Source organism: Ambystoma mexicanum, chromosome 5p (genome assembly GCF_040938575.1).
Source record: "Ambystoma mexicanum isolate Mex_15411 chromosome 5p, UKY_AmexF1_1, whole genome shotgun sequence".
Taxonomy (NCBI): domain Eukaryota; kingdom Metazoa; phylum Chordata; class Amphibia; order Caudata; family Ambystomatidae; genus Ambystoma; species Ambystoma mexicanum.
The window spans coordinates 889,766,086-889,786,298 of NC_090930.1; the positions used below are offsets into that span (position 1 = coordinate 889,766,086).

General features: G+C 44.8%; 1 protein-coding gene across 1 annotated transcript in view; it reads left to right on the forward strand.

Annotated features, from left to right (window-relative positions):
• PKD1L1 (polycystin 1 like 1, transient receptor potential channel interacting) overlaps positions 1-20,213 on the forward strand; it is a 2,330,280-nt gene that overhangs the window by 428,217 nt on the left and 1,881,850 nt on the right. The window contains exons 9-10 of the mRNA XM_069613333.1: positions 18,777-18,958; positions 19,891-20,112. Coding sequence (XP_069469434.1) covers positions 18,777-18,958; positions 19,891-20,112 — 404 coding nt within the window. The remainder of the gene's footprint in view (positions 1-18,776; positions 18,959-19,890; positions 20,113-20,213) is intronic.

Consider the following 20,213-nt stretch of genomic DNA (forward strand, 5'->3'; position numbering starts at 1 on the left):
ACACTAGTCCACGCTCCAATTTCATTGGAACTAGCACTGCATTCTCAGTACTGTTTCCTCCTAGCACACAAACGTGATATGATTGCCCACGGCACTGTTATTGCCATTGTGTCCAGCGGGTATGGGCTACTCCTACATTTTCTGCTTAACATTAATTGTGTACCCTCTGACTGATTTGCTCCTACAGTTTGTCAAGATTGTAATGTACATTTGTAACTCAGGCTCCCTACGACCTTGGTTGAAATGTCCACTGTCGCATGCACGGCACTGCATGCCTTTATCTTTGCTGCATGATTACCACCGCTCAGGACATCTTCAAAGACTATCCCTTACAGCGGATGGTAAGCTCTCGATTTTAGCGGTACCACTGCATATGTATACTGTATCTTGCCCTAGCTGGTTTGCCCAGTAGCCTGTACTGTTAATCTTGAATCTAGGAGCCCGCAGACTGGGCCTATTGCATATTGTTACATATATTGCTATTTCTTAATTCCAGGTACTACATTGATTATGTTTATTGTTTACTGAACCTTTGAAAGGTCTTGACCCTAAACACTGAGATAACATGTCACACCTGCTTAGCTTACCCAACCTTATTGCTACCTTATCTCACACAGACCACCTATACCTATACGGTATCAGCATCAGCATGCCCCTATCTGTTATTAAGCAGACACTCTACTTGTCACTCCCTGCCCTAACCATCACGCTCTACACCATGGCACTCACCACCAATAAGACATTGCCATCCATGACACTTACCATCTCACCCTATGCGATTACCGCGTCCCTCTCTTACCCGACAGACTCCATAAATCACCTACCTTACTTGCCATGTCCAACCTCTGACAGAAATGTATGCCTCAGAGCTAGACTAAGATATGAGCCCCCTGCCAGGTCGCTCAACATATCCTATGCTTCCAGGACCCAGAGCATGCCTTTGGCACCTCTGTGCAGTCCCAATCCTTCTTAAAAAAAGTCAATAAAGCATAGTAAACCTAAAACTTCACATACTCCTTTGCCCCCCATTCTCAATTCCACCAGCCCCCAGATAAAAGGCGCTCTAATCAACGCCAGATCACTGGTAGCCCATGAACGAGGATCTAGACTTCCTTGCCATTACTGAAACATGGCTACACCCTGTGGCTGGCCCTATGATCATGCTAGCAGTCCCCAAGGGATTCTCCATCCTAAGACAGGACAGACAGAATGCAAGAGGCAGAGGTATCACTTTTATCTATAGATTCAGCCTTAACATGCCATGCGACTGGCTACCCAGTCCAACCTCCATTCCTGTGAATCACTTTCAGTTAAAGTTCCCCTCTCTAACGACCAAACCTTAAACATCCACCTAATATACCGTCCACCAGGCCCGCCTGGAACCTTCATGGATGATATTAACTCAATTTTAACTAATAACCTTAAAAACACATCACAAGTACTTCTTCTTGGAGACCTGAACATGGGCTTTAATGACCATTCAGATTAGCTTGTCACAACTGTAGCTAATACCTTGTCAGACCTTGAATTTACCCAGAGAAGTAACACTGCTACCCATGAGAAAGGCAGGATCCTTGATTGGGTCGCAGACCATAACTGCCAGGCCAACATTAGGGATGTAACGGTATACCGTTAAAGATACCGTGAACCACTCAATTGAACAATAATAACCGTCACATTGTTTATACTGGTATACCGTTCATACCGTGAAGTGTGCTTTTCAATCTGATTTGGAAAGGCTGCAGTAAGCAAGTGCTGCGCAGTCTTGGTCTTGCACTGTTGGATGTGCCATCTGCCAAGTAGTTTCAGTTGGAGCAGTTTTTAATGCCATTCCATAAACCACACGTGCCTGACACAAAATCAATATGTTAGCAATAGGAAGAATAAATACAGTGCCAAGAAAGGGAAACGGTTTACTTTGGGTTGGCGGCTTTGGGGTTTATATATTTATAATGGATGTTTGCTAAAAATATGACAATGGGGGATTTCCCTGGTTCTATCATTGAATTTACATATAATAAGTCACGCTGCGAAATTCACTCATCTCTGTGGGTATTCCCTGCTGCCATACCAAAGGGTAACATGTCCGTGATTACATGAACACCTTTTGGCCCGCAAGGAAACTAATGGCTGTAACATAAAAAGAGTGTGCGTGTGTGTGTGTATATGCGCACAAGCTTATACTACCATCAGCCTCCGTTGATCTGTGGCATGCAGGTTATAAAGATGGCAACATGTTCATCTTCACCAGTAGCCAGTGGGGGAGCTAAAAGCCAAAATGACCACTTAAGAAAAGCTATTCAGTTTGCTTTGCCAGTCGCAGCAGGCCCCCCCCCCCCTCCTCCTCTCCACACGTATGTTTGTGTTTGGTGGAAGCAAGGGGTGGCATTTCAGTGGAATGTATGTTGAAAAGCCCAATTCTGGCCCTGGGTGCCTGGTTTTGTTTGTGATGATAAATCTGACAATTTATGACCTTTTAGAAAATATTTGTTAAGATTGGTTAACTCCACCTGCTATACCGTGATAACCATGATATACGGTCATTTGGCAAGAAGGTTATAATACCGTCATAAAACTAATACCGTGACACCCCTAGCCAACATCCTATCCATCTCGCCTCTAGTCTGGACAGACCACCATCTAGTGTCTTTCTTGCTCTCGACCAACAAACCTCCACCCTCTGTGACCATCAGGGCTCCTCCCACTTTAACCAGAAACAAAAAAAAATCACTGCGGACAGGCTCCTACCGATACTGCTCCCTACTCTCAATTCTCTCCATGACAATTCCGACCCAGAGAGCTTAGTAGAAGAAATTAATAAAGTCATGACGACCTCCTTGAATCAGATTGCCCCAGCAAAACTAAGACCTAGAAAACAAAAAACCCACCTGAATAATTGGTTCACACCACTCCTAAAAGGCCTACGACAACAAAAAAGAAAATGCGAGGCCATATGGAGCAAACATCCATCTGAAGCTAATAAACTCAAACTTTCTAAACTGTCCTCCTTGTACAAAAAATAAATTTACCTTGCAAAACGTACATCCTTTGACACACGCATATCCAATGCCAAGTCCAATATAAAGGAATTGTTTCCTATTCTTAAAGAAGTAGAGACCCCAATAGCACCACCTGATACTTGCATAAAAGATAAAAAATGGTGCGAGGACATCCAATTCGCCCTTTCTAATTAAATAGCCACTCTACAAAAAAAAAATATCCTGCAAACGAATCAGTTTACCTGATCCCTCTGCCTCCAATTCCACAAGCAAAGACAGTAGAGGCGATGCCACGCAATTCAACTTCACTAAGGTCTCCATCATTGAAGTGGAAAGAATAATTCTATCCTTTAAACCGTCAAACTGTCAGGGAAATATATGTCTGGCACAACTTATCAAGGATGCGGCCCGTGACTTATCGCCATTCATCACCAAACTCATCAATGCATCCTTCACCACTGGCATTCCCACCAATCTGAAACAGTCATGGGTACTCCCACTGCTAAAAAAACCTACCCTCGACCCATCCATACCGACCAACTATAGGCCCATCACTACGGTGCCTTTTCTCCTAAAAATCCTGGATAAGGTAGCTTACACTCAAATTCAAAAACACCTGGAACAACATCACCTGCTAGGAGCTAGACAATCTGGCTTCCGCCCCCAGCATGGCACTGAAACTGCCCTCATTGATTTAAAGACCCAAATCGATCAGCTTAAAAATAAGGGGAAATCGGCACTACTCCTCCTCCTAGATCTCTCAGCTGCCTTCGATCTTGTCGACCATTCCATCTTATGTAACCACCTTAATACAACAGCACACTTCTCCCATCAAGCCATCACCTGGATTAGATGCTTCTTAAATGGCAGAACAATGAGGGTCTTCTTGCCGCAAGCGGCTGCTGACCCCATACCCATCACCTGTGGTGTGCCTCAGGGATCCTGTGTCTCGCCAACACTCTACAACATTTTCACTGAGCCCTTTTTCGATGATCTGGATCATCTTGGTATCACCTACACTAACTATGCAGATGATACCCAGATTCTCCTCCCTCTTTCTGGGGATTATGAAAAGGATTTGGCCTTGGTGAATAGAGTGTATATCATCATCCAGGCATGGATGGCCACTCACGGCCTATCCCTGAATGATGAGAAAACTGAACTCATCATCCTAGGCACCTAATCCAACCTACAAAACTAGGACCCAAATACTCATGTATAATTGATGGTAACATCATAAAAGTAGAGCATGAGGTAAAAACACTCTGCTTCTACCTCGATTCTCAATTATCATTCACAAAACAGGTTAACTCCCTTGCATCATCTACAGCCTACACATGCAAATTGATACGCACTGGTAAACCATTCCTTTCAGATAATAGCTGCATCACTCGAGCCAGAGCTCTCATCCTCTCACGTTTGGACTACTGTAATGCACTCTACCTAGGATCACCCAAAGCTATTATCAAACGTATCCAAATCCTTCAAAACAATGCCCTGAGAGCGGCCCTAGGCATGTCCCGGAAAGACCACATTTCCCAGGTTAGTCGACAGCATAACTGGCTCCCAACTCACGAGAAAGTACTCCTGAAAACTCTATCTTTGACTCATAAATCCCTTAACAATGCTGCTCCCATTTATCTAGTAGACAGATGCCATAAGCAGACATCCTCCAAACCTACAAGATCTGCCAATAAAGACAGTCTCGTCGTACCCACCTTTAAACGGGCCACAATCGGAGGCAATAGTTTCCTGGTGAAAGTGTCCAAACTGTGGAACAATCTGACTCCTATCTTAAGAATAAACCAAACCTGCAACAAATTCAGAGCTAACACTATTATATGGCTAAAAAACCGAACAACCCACTCTCTTAACCTAGTAGTGTGGCCTATCTATATGACCACGCTAGCCTGCCACCAGCCACTACTCTGTATGCTTAGGTCCTCTGTATATTATGTATGTAAACATGTCGCCTTGTAATTAACACCCACATGCTTGCATTATGTATATTGAAGTGTATATAAGTCTTGTATAACTTTTTGCATAATTTTGGTGTATTCCCTTTGGTATACCTCTTGGGTAACTAAGTCTTGCATATTCTTGTATCTGCTGCGCCCTGTTACCCCTGGGTATGACGCGCATTATAAATAATAAACAAACAAACAAACCAACCCCCGGTTTCAGCTCCTTCTACCCTCACTCTATCACCAAGTCAATTTCCTTCCACCTCTCTTCATCCCCACATCCTATTCGAAGGAAAACATTTGTTAGAAATCTAATAGTATGTAATTCCTTAATCTTAACAAATGTTGTATTTATTTTTTTGGTATGATTATTTAGTTTTTATTAACTGTGTAGGACCAAATGTGCTTTCCAATTCACTATTTGGACCCATCTTTCAAACCTTTCTTGGGCAGAGAACCCCCAAGGTCTACATAATGGGGCTTGGCTTTCTCACACGGTGTATTATGAGGCCACTTTGACATATGCAGGGACACATTTAGTACCCAGTCCTAAACTGATGCTAAGGCCATCCTCGCTCGCGAAAGAAAAGTTCAAAGAGGTGAGCATGTAACTCCTTGACCCCCTAAAAAGGTGGCTCTTGTGTGGCATGTCATTTTTCTAATATATAAAATGGTACAGCCCGGAATTCCAGGAAGGCTGCCCCTTTATGAAGGGTCACTCACTGCATGTGCCACCTCAGGGACGCTTCAAAAATAAACAAAGTTGTGTTAACAAGTGTGCGAGCGAAGTGCTGTTCAATCAGTTGAAGGAGTCCCGACCCTCGCTATGGAGGGTTGAGCCGGCGCTAGACACAGTGCCCCACCATGGCATACCTGATTGATCATGCATGGATCATCTATGGTGCCCTATTTCCAGGAGGGTCACTGCATTCACCTCCGTAGCCCAGGGCATCCAGAATCTGTGGCGCCCCGGTGCCAGGAATGGCACCACATATCCCTTATTTGGCTCACAGCCGCAGCCTTGGATCTTCAACACGGTACCCATGACCTGGACGGGTGCCAAGGACAGAGTCGCTGCCACTGCTTGTTAATCACATCAATGCGACGCCCCCTTCAGAGGAGGGGCGGGCACCGTGCAACATAGCAACGTTGCCTCCCAGGCTGCACTATTTTCTATACAGCGCTTCATGGTAGGAAGGGGAACACCATGTAACTGTTGCCAGATCCGCCCTTTTCTTAGGTGGGCATGCCCAGGTGAATCGACCTACTGCCACCCCTCTCCCTTGCTGCTGCTATAAGTGCCAGGCTGCTCTTGGCATATGTAGCCAGCAGCCCAGGTGCTTGAGACCCTGAACGGGACCACCAAAGAGTACAGTTATAGCAAAAGTGGGACTTGAAAGCAGCTTTAGTCAGGCTGCCCGACCAAGTAAGGACACTTTGTTACATAGATTATTTATCAAATGCATTTTATCGACTGGGAATATATTTTTTAAGACTGTTTTTATCTTTGTAAATTTATTTACACAGCAGCTTAGTTAGGGATGGATTGAACTATAGGAGTAGGTAAGTATAAGTAGTTTTTATATTGGTTTGTGTGTTTTACACTCTGTATACAAAACATGGAAACAAACTGTTGGTATTCTGAAGTCTGCATGTATATATACAGGTTAAGGGCATAAATAAAAGATACAAGTGAAGTGTTTTTATGTGCCTGCCTACACCGGTCTTCCGCCAATTGTACTATAGACCCTCTCCCAGCGACACCTAGTTTAATTGCATCTCCTCTGTACTGCATCCCAGTAGAAATGTATGAGCATGTGCATTTGTCTTATTATGCATCCCTAAATTCTTTTTTATAATATATAACGTGCATGCAAAGCTCTAAATGTATCTGCATAATTGCAATCCATCATTCCACTAGGACCTGCTTGTGCTTGAGCACATTTCTAGCCGATCATGCAGCCACACACCATATGCATCTAATTCATGCATCGTCATGCCTAAATGTTGCCATTACTTAAACGATTTGATTTAAAACAAGCTATACACTCCTGAAAGGTTCTCTCTAGTCACAATTAAACACATAAATCTGTTACTACAAACCTACTCCCTTATCCCCACTGAACTTGTTCTGTCTTTTAAAGTCCCCATCCTTTATCTCATCTGTCCAAAACCTCTTCCTTCTTAGCCACAGCCTAAAGTGTGGAGACACCCTGGCAGGGTCACAATACGCCACCTCTCAGACAAGGTCAGACGCCACAAGACCCCTATGGTGGTGATGGTTGGGTGAAGTATAAATATCAAGTTAACATAACCCAACAACGTCAAAGTATATATGCTCTAAGCATAGCAGGCTTGTGTCTTACCGAGACTATTACTAATAAAGTTCTCATAGTTCTCCAAATGGCCTCCCCCTGAATAATGTTGTCCATGTTTTTGAGGAATTACACCTTCTTTTGAATATTCTCCATATCCTGTTCATGATATTCCGTTCTTTATTTTTTACTTTCATTAAGACATCCTACATTATTTCAGAGATGCCAGTTAGATGCCACAAAGGAACATGTAACATGTAATAGATGGAGGCTGATGTTGCACTATTCTTAGAGAGGCACAGATCCACCCTACTGATGAGGTCCAACCAGACCGAAACACGTGTCTGGGGTTTCTGTTGGTACTCTTGTTCAGAGGAGAATTGCCTCGCATTTCGGTGCTGGACTGCCCCAGGGCAGGACAAAGACTGATATGTTTGGGATATTTCTTCTCTGTGAAAAGATAGTGAGCTAAAGACTCTGGGTAAGTCTCTCGTAACCAGGACTAATGTCTGGCAGAGAGACTCCCAGGACCCCCCTTGTTAAATCTGCATATTTAAGTAACTTTGGGTCTCACCCTAAGTTACTAGGGGAATCCAGACGTGGACCCCTTGCTCACTATTCTTAGAGAGGCACAGATCCACCCTACTGATGAGGTCCAACCAGACCGAAACACGTGTCTGGGGTTTCTGTTGGTACTCTTGTTCAGAGGAGAATTGCCTCGCATTTCGGTGCTGGACTGCCCCAGGGCAGGACAAAGACTGATATGTTTGGGATATTTCTTCTCTGTGAAAAGATAGTGAGCTAAAGACTCTGGGTAAGTCTCTCGTAACCAGGACTAATGTCTGGCAGAGAGACTCCCAGGACCCCCCTTGTTAAATCTGCATATTTAAGTAACTTTGGGTCTCACCCTAAGTTACTAGGGGAATCCAGACGTGGACCCCTTGCTCACTATTCTTAGAGAGGCACAGATCCACCCTACTGATGAGGTCCAACCAGACCGAAACACGTGTCTGGGGTTTCTGTTGGTACTCTTGTTCAGAGGAGAATTGCCTCGCATTTCGGTGCTGGACTGCCCCAGGGCAGGACAAAGACTGATATGTTTGGGATATTTCTTCTCTGTGAAAAGATAGTGAGCTAAAGACTCTGGGTAAGTCTCTCGTAACCAGGACTAATGTCTGGCAGAGAGACTCCCAGGACCCCCCTTGTTAAATCTGCATATTTAAGTAACTTTGGGTCTCACCCTAAGTTACTAGGGGAATCCAGACGTGGACCCCTTGCTCACTATTCTTAGAGAGGCACAGATCCACCCTACTGATGAGGTCCAACCAGACCGAAACACGTGTCTGGGGTTTCTGTTGGTACTCTTGTTCAGAGGAGAATTGCCTCGCATTTCGGTGCTGGACTGCCCCAGGGCAGGACAAAGACTGATATGTTTGGGATATTTCTTCTCTGTGAAAAGATAGTGAGCTAAAGACTCTGGGTAAGTCTCTCGTAACCAGGACTAATGTCTGGCAGAGAGACTCCCAGGACCCCCCTTGTTAAATCGGCTGATGTTGCAATGCATGTCATCCTACTTGCAGGTGGCCATCTTTGTTGAAATATGACAATGGGATTATTTACAAACTGGTGCTACTCATTTTTATTTGGCAGATATTAGTTCCTTCAAAGTGAATTCTCATTTATTTTTACATGTGGTGTTCCACAAGTTATGGCTTTTGCACCAAGTCTTTTCAATTGCTGCATCGAACAGTTAGTAGATCATTTATCGGGGATTGCCATTCAACAGCGTGCTGCTGGCATGTGACTCTGACGGTGTCGTCTGTGGATAACGTTTTCACCCTGAAATATTCTCTGAATAGCTAGTTCTAACTCATAAGATTAACCCTTTCAAGACACCATGTTTTTCTCTCATTCACCAACAATGATTTAGCCCATCAATAATTGACTGAAGAAACCAAAACCCCCTCTTCTTCCTCAAGCCAGTCCAGCTGGCTAAATTATTTGAATTCATTCACAATTCTTATCTGACCTCACAAGCCATATCAACCGACAAAAGCATGAAAAGTCTTCTCAGCTACACCTTCATAAACATTAAATATTCAGCTACCCTGAAGGCTCCAGATTAGTAGTAGTTCTAACTCTGGATGGAGGGATTTGCTCTGCTTTCTGCCCTCCTCATTTCTACATTGGTGCCACTGTGACTGAAGGCAATTGAGTATTTAGTAGCATGCTGATCAATTGGATGGACAATGATTATCCCATCACTCCTCGTTTCACCAATGCTTGATGGCTCCTAATTGTGGGCCGCATAAACCTTCATGTGCTCCAGAGTCTATCATCGTACCTGGACTACATGCCCTCACTTGCAACCTACAAGCAACTACACGCACATTAACTATTGACCTTAAAATGCAACATCCAACCCAGCACTTGCCTTTGTTCTCACAAATCTGGTGTCCTTTCTACCACCATAAGGTTGTCTGTAATTCATTGCACAAACATTCTCCTGAGACAATTTTTGGTTCGATGTATTGTTACTCACTTCTCTCCATCGGCTTGCTACCTCTCCTTGAGAATTCCGTTAAAAGGTTGACCTCTTTGCAACATACTCCAGTGTGTTCTACCTAGAATGAACTCAAATAGCATAAATAGATTTGAAAAAAGTCTGGTGCTTTTTTTTCTGTTTTTCTATCAGCAGGCATGATACTTTGAATACTTAAAATTCTTGAGCCATCCCTTTATTTTTGATATATCTAAATACATCTTATTTCTGAGTCACTTAATTTTCAGTGGTTCTATGTCAAATGCAAACAGTGGCGGGACTAAGGACACTCGCTGGCGTTTCCATAATTTCCTACAAACATGCCAATGTGCTTTATGGAGCAAATATTCCTTAGTGTGAAGAACCCATGGTATCACAAGTAAGGAAACAACACAAAGATGCAAGTTTCAAGGGTGTTTTTTCAATCCTTAAAGCGGGTTGGAAGAATTCCTATCTGGCACTATGTGAATGAGGAGAAAGCTCGACTATTAAATAAAACCAAACAGTCCTAGTCAGTCTTGTCAAGGGAAACAATAATCAGTTAAACTAATACATCTAACCTTGCCTTAAGACTCATACAAAACTGTGGGCTGGGACATGTACTCTTAACAAAAGAAAAGTGTATCAAAATAAGTCAGAATGGAAATATGTGGCTGGCACAGGTTTGCTACTTCAGCACACTTCCAAGCAGCAAAAGGTTGAGTTTGTACAGTTCAGATCCACGGGTTAGGATTTCCTGGGCTTTGCTTCGAATTACCCACTTCCTGTAGGCTTCTCTTGCCATTCATTTATCAGCACAAAGACAGTTCAGGTACATCAATATTCAACCTCTAGCCCCAGGTCAAGTTTACTCCTAACAGTACTTCACTTTAAGCCCACCAGACTTTCCTTGCCTGGCTGTCGGCCACCCTTTTGTTTTACTTCACGTATGTTTTGACCAACAATCTTCAAGCTTCTCTCAATTGGGTACACGCCCAACCTTCTTGGTTATCGGTTACAAAGTTCACACAAGCGTGGATAGCTCAGCGGCAACGTGCGCGCCTTGGAAACAAGAAGACACGAAGCAACACAGGTTCAATCCCCAGGTCTGCGCTTAGAAACCTCTAGGTGTTTAAGCAAATTATAAATACGCAACTAAGAGAAAAACAATTACGCAAATACAAAACAAACCATTCCTGTAACAGCGCCTCGATGCCTGCGGGCTGTGTGAGCGCTTTAAAAATGTAAATACAAATGCAAGTTCCAATTGAGACCTTCCGGTTACCCTCACCTGAGTTTGGACCCTCCTCATCCTTGCTATGCTTTGTTTTCCCTCTGTTTCACTTAGTAGTTTTACTCGGGTTTCCCCCAGTTGGGCTCACGCTTGTCTTGGTTTCAATAGTTCAGCTTAGAAACCTTCCATCACAACTCCCCTTTTTCTGGGCGTCTCCCTTCACATTTGTCAGAGACTTTCGATAATGTTTTTTTATCTCTGCTGGACCACTCTGTTACTTTCTCTAGAGCTACAGGTTGCACAATGCAACAGTCACTTGTTACGATAATTAATTGTAATGTCACAAACTGGGCTCTCTCCCATTGTACTCAGGAACCCACCGGTTGTCTTGACCTTCCTTCTTATCAATCTTTGCCTTTGTTTAGGCCGGGGCCTCCGGTGCCGTCCTTGCTCCTCCCCAACTCGTTGTTCACCCGGGAGGGAACTGGGCAGCCTCCAGGCACCCGTGGCGTGAGAACACCCACAATTCAGTGTAGGGGGGAAAGAGGTTGGAAGTCTTCACACTCCGTCTCCACCTCTTCTGCCTAGCAGACCTTGCCCAGAGCTCCTGCTCTGTACCACACCCGCCCCTCCACCAGTCAGTCCTGGACTGAAAAGGACCTGGGGTTCTGCTCTCTATGTGGCTCCCCTTCGTGTCTCGCCTTTTTCTCCTAGCTTGCAGACTGTTTACACTTAGGGATCCCCTGCTGGTCTTAGCTGTGCAGCCTCCCTGTACCATTGCCGGGTCTGGGCCACTGCTTTCTCAGAGTGATTGGGCTTCAGGTAGGGATCCTCTGCCAGACGCAGCCGTGCATCCTCCCTCCTGGTGTCCCAAGAGCAGCTGTCTCTTGCTCAGCAACAAAAGCAAAAGAGGGCATACCACTGAAAATGAGGAAAGAGCCAATGATCTTAGTTGTCTCTGATTCTCTTAATTTAGGGATTTTATTTTCATTATCCCATTTACCATCCTCATACGTAAAAACACTCTATTCACAAAGGAAAATTATAAAGGTAAATCTCTTTTTTAAAAAATATTTGTGATTGATGTTTCTTCAAACGAGCTAAATAGTCAATCGTGGTTTATATTTTGTTTTACATATTGTGTTGACAGTAAAACCATGTATAAAAACGAATAAACAGACAAATTGTAAATCAAAAAATTCATCGAAGTCCCAGTGTTTCGAGTGACATTTTAAACAATTTTGAAGTAAGTCTCTAAATATTTGGTGAAGGTAGAGCAAAGGAAAGACACAAGGAATGATCTAATGAATGGATAAGACCCAAGCTGGAAGTAAGAGAAGGGAGTGTAACGCTCACCTGATTCTCGCAGAGGCGCCGGTCTTGACTGGGCGACTACCGTATCTTCAAAAGCGATGTGTAGCACCCGGTTGGCTCTTTGGGCTGGACCTCTGTGCACTGTATGGCTGACTCGAAGAGTAAGATGTCTGCAGATAGAAAATATGGGATTAATGAACTGGGGTTATTGGAGTGTCCCTATTTCTTTCCTTTTCTCCTCTCCTGTAGAACCCCAAAGGTTAACGCTCTCACCTTAGGTAAGTGAACGCCGAGCTCTCCATCTGCCTTCGGGGCAGAGTGCTGTAACCAGTTTCTTCACTGGATAGGTAGCGCAGGCCTCTTGACTTCAGAGGACTGCTGTCCGTCGTTTACTTCACGAACGGTGAGTTCCGAATATTTCAAATGTCTTTAAAAGTCTTTTGTAATGCTGTCTCTTATTTTGCAGGGTTCCGGCGATGGCGGTTGACTGGCTGAAGTGAGTTGAGGATGGACCCGTATGCGGAATAGAAGCGCCTGGAAGCGCGTAAGTAAGCGCTTGTTGCTTGCTTCACGATGCGCACTAACTGTCCTTTTATTTTGCAGGTACCAGTTCGGAGCTGCTGAAGGATGCCGGAATGCCCACTGAGTTCGGCGTGGATGGAGTAATGGCACGTGAGTATTTAACGTTACCCAATGTCTTTAAACGCACCTTCTTTTGTCTTACAGATGCGGGATGCAGCGCCGAAGGCCTCCGGAGCGTGCGAAGAGTTGGTAAGCTTTTGTCTTTCAGATGCCGGAATGCAGTGCGATGACCTTCGGAGCGCGTGAAGAGTAGGTAAGCTTTTGTCTTTCAGATGCAGGAATGCTGCGCAAGGCGTTGATGACAGCCGATGGACCAGGTAAGAGATGCGCTGTCACTGAAGACCGTAGTGCTAACCTGTTCTTTCTCGTCTTTATAGATGTTGCTGAAGACTGGATTCAGGATGGTAAGCCTTTTTCCTTTAGGCCCAGGATCAGATGCAGAAGACACGATGAGCGTTCTGCTGCAGAGGATGCAGAATAACGCAAAGCAAGATTCATCCATCGGGTGTGGTTTAAATAGCCTCCTGTAGTGCTTAGGTGTCTCCTTCCACAGCCACGCCTAGGTAAGAAAAGAGTTCCTGCTTTCCAGAAGAGTTCCAGTGTTCTGAACCTAGGGAGTGGCTCCTGCCCCACCCAACAGGAAAAGTAGTCCCAAACAGAAGAGGATCAGGGGTTCAACTGGCAGGTAAGTAAGCAGCATGGTCTGCTGCAGGTAAGTCCACCCAAGCATTATGAGCCCGGCGCTTGCAGCGCTGGGACTGGGCATATTTATGAGCCTGGCGCCACTGGCGCCAGGACAGGGTCCAAAAGGTCCCAATTGGGACTGGCTGGCACTCGGAACCTGGGTTATGGGTCTGCTTCCAAGGGAGTTGGGTAAGTGCTGGCCTTTTGGAAGCAGAGATCATGACAGGGAGAAAATAAAAATGTAAGCAAAGTGAATCTAATTGAGTGGGTCAATAGTATTATTCCATACTAGTCTAGACTGTAGGCAGTACAACTAAAAGAACCAAAGTAGCAGTAAGGATTATTTTCCTTCAGATTTTGTTCCAAATTGCTGTCGTTATTTACATAGTCCAGAAATTACACTTAATTTTGTAGCAGCTTTTTTGGGAATTGACTTAGTTCAAACCAGTAGCCAACATTTCATCTAGTCAATCTACACCAGATTAATGATTTCTTAGTCAAAAGAGCAGGTGTGAGTCATTGTTTTGTTTCAAGGGTCTGACGACGTGAAACCTATGGTTAACTGGAGGATACTGGGGTAGGTCAGACGTTGACTTGGTACACTAGAAAGAATCACATGTTGCTGTCTTTTCAATTAGAGGGCCGCCTTCTTCAGGGCGTCAGTGGAAGACCCTGAAAAAACATAAATGTATGTGGTAGGAGTGTTTCTAGTTGATGATGGTATAGAAAACACTATGTGCCTCTTAGCAGGAAACCGGGGGTTACTTAAACTGGGTTCTAAACTCCATGCTGCATGTCCCAGAGGGGTGGGGTTGGGGGGGTCACTGTTTCCAGATAGCTATGTGGGCATCTGGATGTAGGAAAGCTGTAGGTCTCTGGATTCGCCAAAATGTGAGAACAGGGGACTTCTAGTGGTGGTCTTCCCATAACTGTGGGGGACACGATGGGGATGAAGGATTGCAGTGAGGGCCCTCTCTGGTCCCTATATAGGGGTGACTATGGCGTGTATAAGCCTGCTCGGAATGTAGAGGCTGATTTGCGGGGACAGTGATTAAAATTTGGTTAACTTTTTATGTCTTGTGTGTGGCTGCTCAGAGTGGGGGGGATTGTAGCCTAATGTTGTGAACAGCCAGTACTACAGGTGTGAGCGGAATGGGGGTGGTGTACCTGTATGGGTAAGGTATCTTGATTCATGGAGTCCTGGAGTTTCACTCGTCCCCGCAGGATTGCCCTTCCCGTGGCCACATAGATCTCTAACAGGAGCTGGGGGAAAGACAAGAAGTGGAGTAAAGTTACTCTACGTCTAGGTAAGGACTAGCAGGTTGAGGGAGGCTGCGTGTTATGGGGTCTGTGGGACAGTTACCTTGTGCCCATGTGTCTGGCATGGAAGTCCTAGCGTGAGTGGCTGCGTTTCCGGGCTTCTGAACTGCCTAAGTAATGAAGCGTTCCCTGGTTCCTATGGGAACCACATTGAAGGTTAACTACGATTGGTCAAGTTGTTGCTGGAAAGAACTGTGCCGCCGCGTATCGCTGTTGTCGTCCTGGAGACCAGGACACTGTATACATGGAAGCGTGGACTAAAAATGCCAGAGGAGGTTATGTGTGTAACGTTGGTGTGTGTCTGTTAGGGAGAATTCTCATTCAATGGCTAATTTCCCTTACCTATATAGTCCCCCAGCAGCTTTGCTGGATTTGAAGGGTTTGTTTCTTTTTACCTGCTAAGAGTGAGACTCTTTTTCCTTAGCCATTTTTGCTATGCGTGTTCTAGGCTGTTTTTGTGTGTGTAATGCCTGTGGGATCTTTCTCAACCCCATAGGAACCATCTTTATTCACATGTGTTACACAGCACTCTCATTGCAGTGACACAGGGGTGTCGTAGCGACCCCTAAACATAGACTCCATACCCTGGGACTGACTACTGTCTCCCAGGGCATGTAAAGTCCCCATTGACTTTACTAGTCAATTTCTATGAACTAAACCAGTACAACCCATTTTACTATGGAGGTACTGGAAAGGGTTAATAGTTTTTCCCCTGTGTTCATTTTCGAGAGGGTACCCTAAAGTCCCTCTCTCAAAAGTTTCTGGCTAGTGGCAGTGGTTACTACCTTTAATATTCGACCGCGAAAATTTCTCTATGGGATTTCCCCATTGTTTGAGGCTACCACTTTTTCTGACAGCCTCTAACATACCTCTAGTGCATTTTAATATTAACTTTGCTCCGGTAGGTTTTATTTGCCAGAACTTTTATCTAACTTCTTTCTTGTGTCTTTCCCTACAATCCTAACCCAGGTCGGGGATCCTTTGTTTGTCCGTTTGGCGGGCTTCTGCCCAGAAACCCTCCTTCCGGCGCCACTGAGTCTGGGGTGGGTCCATTGTGTGGGAGGGGGAGTAGGACCCCTGGACAGGGTTGTGTCCGCAACTCATGTCGCACTCTATCCTGATAGGCTGGAGGGTCTCCCGCCAAGATGACCACTCCACTGTGTGAGGGACAGCTAGGTTGTATGAATGGGAATCTTTTTGCATAAAAGCAGTGTCCAGAGGACTGGAAGAGCAGGACGTTGCCACTGGAACTAAGAAGCCAAAGAGGAGAGAAGCCAAAGACATCTGCAACGACTGACCCACCGGTGAAGCCCTGCTGCAGCGTCTCACCACTTTTCTCCACACGACGAGAGATCATCTTCATCTGAAAGAGCCTTCTTCCCTTGAGCTGGTGGGGTCAACCAGTTTGCCAATCGCCTTCCCGAACCTGCCGTGGTCGAATCGCCAGTGCCCTGCACTTGGAGACCGGAGAGCCAGGCAGCTATCGACCCGGACCGCGATTAAAAAGAGCGTACCTTTTAAACTTTGTTTGGCAGCACCGCGGCTTGGTTTCATCCCTGGGTAGTGCAGTACCTCGAACCTTCTTCCACGATGAGAACCTCTCTTCCTCTGCTGGACCCCTCGAACTTCAGGAACTACCAGGAACAACCGCCACCGCAGGAGTCACTTCTTCATTTTAAAGGTACATTGTTCCGCCAGGCCGCCCTTTCTTTGCGGTAGTACTAAAGGTGTTTTAAATCCTTTACCTACCTGTTGGTTTGGCCGCCCCCTCTCTTAACATTGTCTCTTCAAACTTTTGCAACCACCATTTCAAATATCGTTAACCAAAGACTTGACTGCAGCTACGAGAACATTTTGCTCCTGGGCCCTTGCCCTGTACCACTAACTTTGGCACAGGCCTATTGACTCTGGTCACATTTGTTAGATCTGCCTTCTCGAGATTGATTCTCCATTCGAACAGTGCGGTGCAGCCCTTTCTTAGAACTACTTTCTTCCCAATGCATAATCATTGTGAAGTGCCATTTTTCTCAGTTTCATTCTATGTATTGCTTATATGGATGCACTGTCTTGCTGAACTGGTTCACGACTGATGGGCAGTGTGGCTAAGGTGTATAAGAATCTATTTCTGAATAACTTGTGCTTTCCCTCCCTTGTGAGGAATTGTTAGAGGATCCCTTGTGTGTAGTTTTCACTGTGCCGTTTTGCTCAGTTTTCACTCTGGTTCACTTGGTCTGCAATTCATATAGGGAGTGTGTATATTTTTCCTTGACTTAATTTAACTTGCTTGATACTTGTGATACATGTGTTTTGAATAGAAGTGTATACAATAAATATATATATACTTTTTAAGTACAAAGCTTTGGTCAGTGTTTCCTTGTTCCATAGTCTACTGGGCCTAATGTGTGAACCCTGAATACTGCTCATCTCCCTCTTGAGATAAGTCTGACAGCTCAACCACAGCTACCAACTAAATGTTTGTGGTACAGACTGATACCAAAGGGGATTTATGGCTCTCACCTGTAGTCCTAATCTTGTGTAGTGCTCCCTAAGGGAACTGCCCAGGATTCTGCCTAACAGTGTCTAGGTAGGTTTCTTTATATCGATGTGTCCCTTGTCGCCGCCAGATCTAGGCATGGGAAGCCTCATAGGTGAGCTCTGGAATTGGCCAAATTATGGATCATACTTAGGTTCCATTGGGCCAGACCACACTGTGCCAAAGTGGCGATGTTGTCGCCCTGGGGACCAGAACGTTCTGTGCACGGGTATGTGGCCTAAGGGTGCGAGTGAATGCTATATGTAGCGTTGTATACATCCACGTTAGGACGGCCCAATTTGTTACAAAGGTTGCGCGTGACACTAGAATACACAGCCCCTTCTGGGGGAAGTGTTGAATGTGTAAGTCAAAACTTGTAAGTAGACAGAAGATATGTTGTCAAAAATGATGTAGTCAAAGGCTGGAATTGTTCGTTCAGGCCGTAATTATATGTACATAATCTATGAATCCAGCGAGATTCTTTTTGTAACAGGCTCTTTTGCACATTTGGTCCCATTTCACCCTTTCAAGGACCCAACATGACAGATCATTTAGTGTATAAGGAGATGCAAGGTAGTGTTTCACCAGTGGTGCAGTGAGGTTTTTGCAGCAGATTTTGGATCGATGTTCTGAGATCCTTATATTGACTGATATAACGGGGAAGACATATATTGTGGGTAGCACAGACTGATGATCTCAATTACTGACAGTGTATACATCTAATCATATCAATACCTACAGTTGGATAACAAATGAGAATAATGGAGGAGAGCAAGTGAGGAAGGGTAATGCACTGTGTTCTTGCCGGGTCCCCTTCCAGGGAGAGGAGACTGGATGTAAGAGCAGATTTGAAGGCAAGGCTAGCAGTGATTTTTTATATCTTGGGTAATGGTATTTATAATCATGAAGGGCAAGGAGAGCAAAGAAATCCAAGCAAGACGCAGAATGTACGGGATACACATGTTGAGTAAGGCGCTAGCCCACAGTGTGTGGGGGTATGAAGCTGTGGGAGATTAAGATGGACTTGTACGTGGGGCGAGACTATTTAAAGACAAGCAGATGGAATTTAAAGAGTGGCCAGTGATGCATGGAAAGTCCGCTGGCATGAAGTGAAAGGACAGTGGGCTAGGATGTACAGAGTGTGAGTTGCAAAGTTGAGAAGGTAAAGGGGTGAAAGGAATAGAGGGCGGCCATGAGAAGACTGGCACAGTGCTAGGGTGGAGATCAGACTTGCGTTTCAGTGGAGTTAGTTGAGACTCAGAAAATGTATGTTTTCTTACCTGCTGAAATAGTTCCTCGTGTCTTTTCAGGTTCAAGTAATTGGAAATGTGGTGTACAGTAACTACACAGTGCCCATTGAGGTGCCTCCTAGCCTTCCGGTCAGCGTGATTACAGGTGGAAACCATCTTTTCATATCCAGAATGTCAGCTTCATCTATCCTTCTGAATGGGTCTGAATCCTATGATCCAGATTATCCCGGGGCTAAAATGAGGTAGGTGCAATCCCTCTACAGGAGAATGACATGCATGCACTGAATGAAGATTAATGAATATTGTGCCTTGATGATTTTAACGTTACAGTTAATTTTGCATTTCCCAATGGGGTAAATTCATATTGAGGATTTTATTTCAAAGTTGTACAGTCCCGTTAACCATGTCCCCTGTGAGTGTGCCTGCTTTCCTATGGAGTTGTGACTGTCAAGTATAATATAACTACAATATTTGAGCTGTCAAAATCCACATTTCTAAATTGTGGAACCAGGTGCCCTCCTAGGGAACTCTGCCTTTGTGTCACCTCTCCGTACCCTCCCCACCCTGGGAAGGAGGCTGCTATACAACAGGGTACTTTCCATACACCACACTTTGGGCTTCATAACAAGTTTGGCAGTATTAGTAAGGCAATAGCGACAAACTAAATTGCTGTTGCATCCAGTGGTAAAGGTAATTCACTGTTACTGCTCAATCTGATGTCCCATAGTACTTCTTTGGGGAGTGCTGGTATTACCAAATATTGTAATGCCACCCAGACCATTACTACCATTGTAAGTGGGAGTTAATTCCACCACTCAGGAGCAGGTGTTTTTCTTGCCAGTGGGTTTCAAAATCGATAATTGGGCAAGGTTGTAAAACAGACTAACCATATTACAACATGTTTTTACCAATGCACCCATACTCGCAATGAGGCTCTTTGAGAGCAGGGCCAATAATCATGCAGATGTCAGGAGGCCAGCTCCACATGCTGGCTTTCTGAAGGTGTACATGTATAAATACATTCTTCTACTCCGGGACAGGCAGCTTGCCTAATTGTGCATGTTTGTAAAATGTTGTTTTAGTTGCGGTCCTGTTTTTAACATGAATGTATTCATTCTTAAGACCACTTAATGCATGCTTTGTTTCCCCTTCAAAAACTGCCATGTGCATACAGGTTTTACTGGAGGTGCTCTCCGGCAAGCAGACAAAAACAGTCCTGTTTTATCGACACCCCACTCCAGCCCTTCCACAGCACCTCCGAGTCCATAACTCTCAGGGCGGATCTCCTTGATGGTGCCTTTGATCAATTCCTGGTGACGCTGGTGGTGGCAAGTGGCGATCGAGTGTCGTCAGAGGCCCATGTCTTCTTGTCTGTTTATTCAGACCCGACACTTAGGTAGGTAGTTGCTGCAGCAGCAGAATAGGATGTTGTAACAATTACCTTTTTTCATAATTTATCAGCTTCATTTATGTTATGTTATCTTGCATTTGTATGGC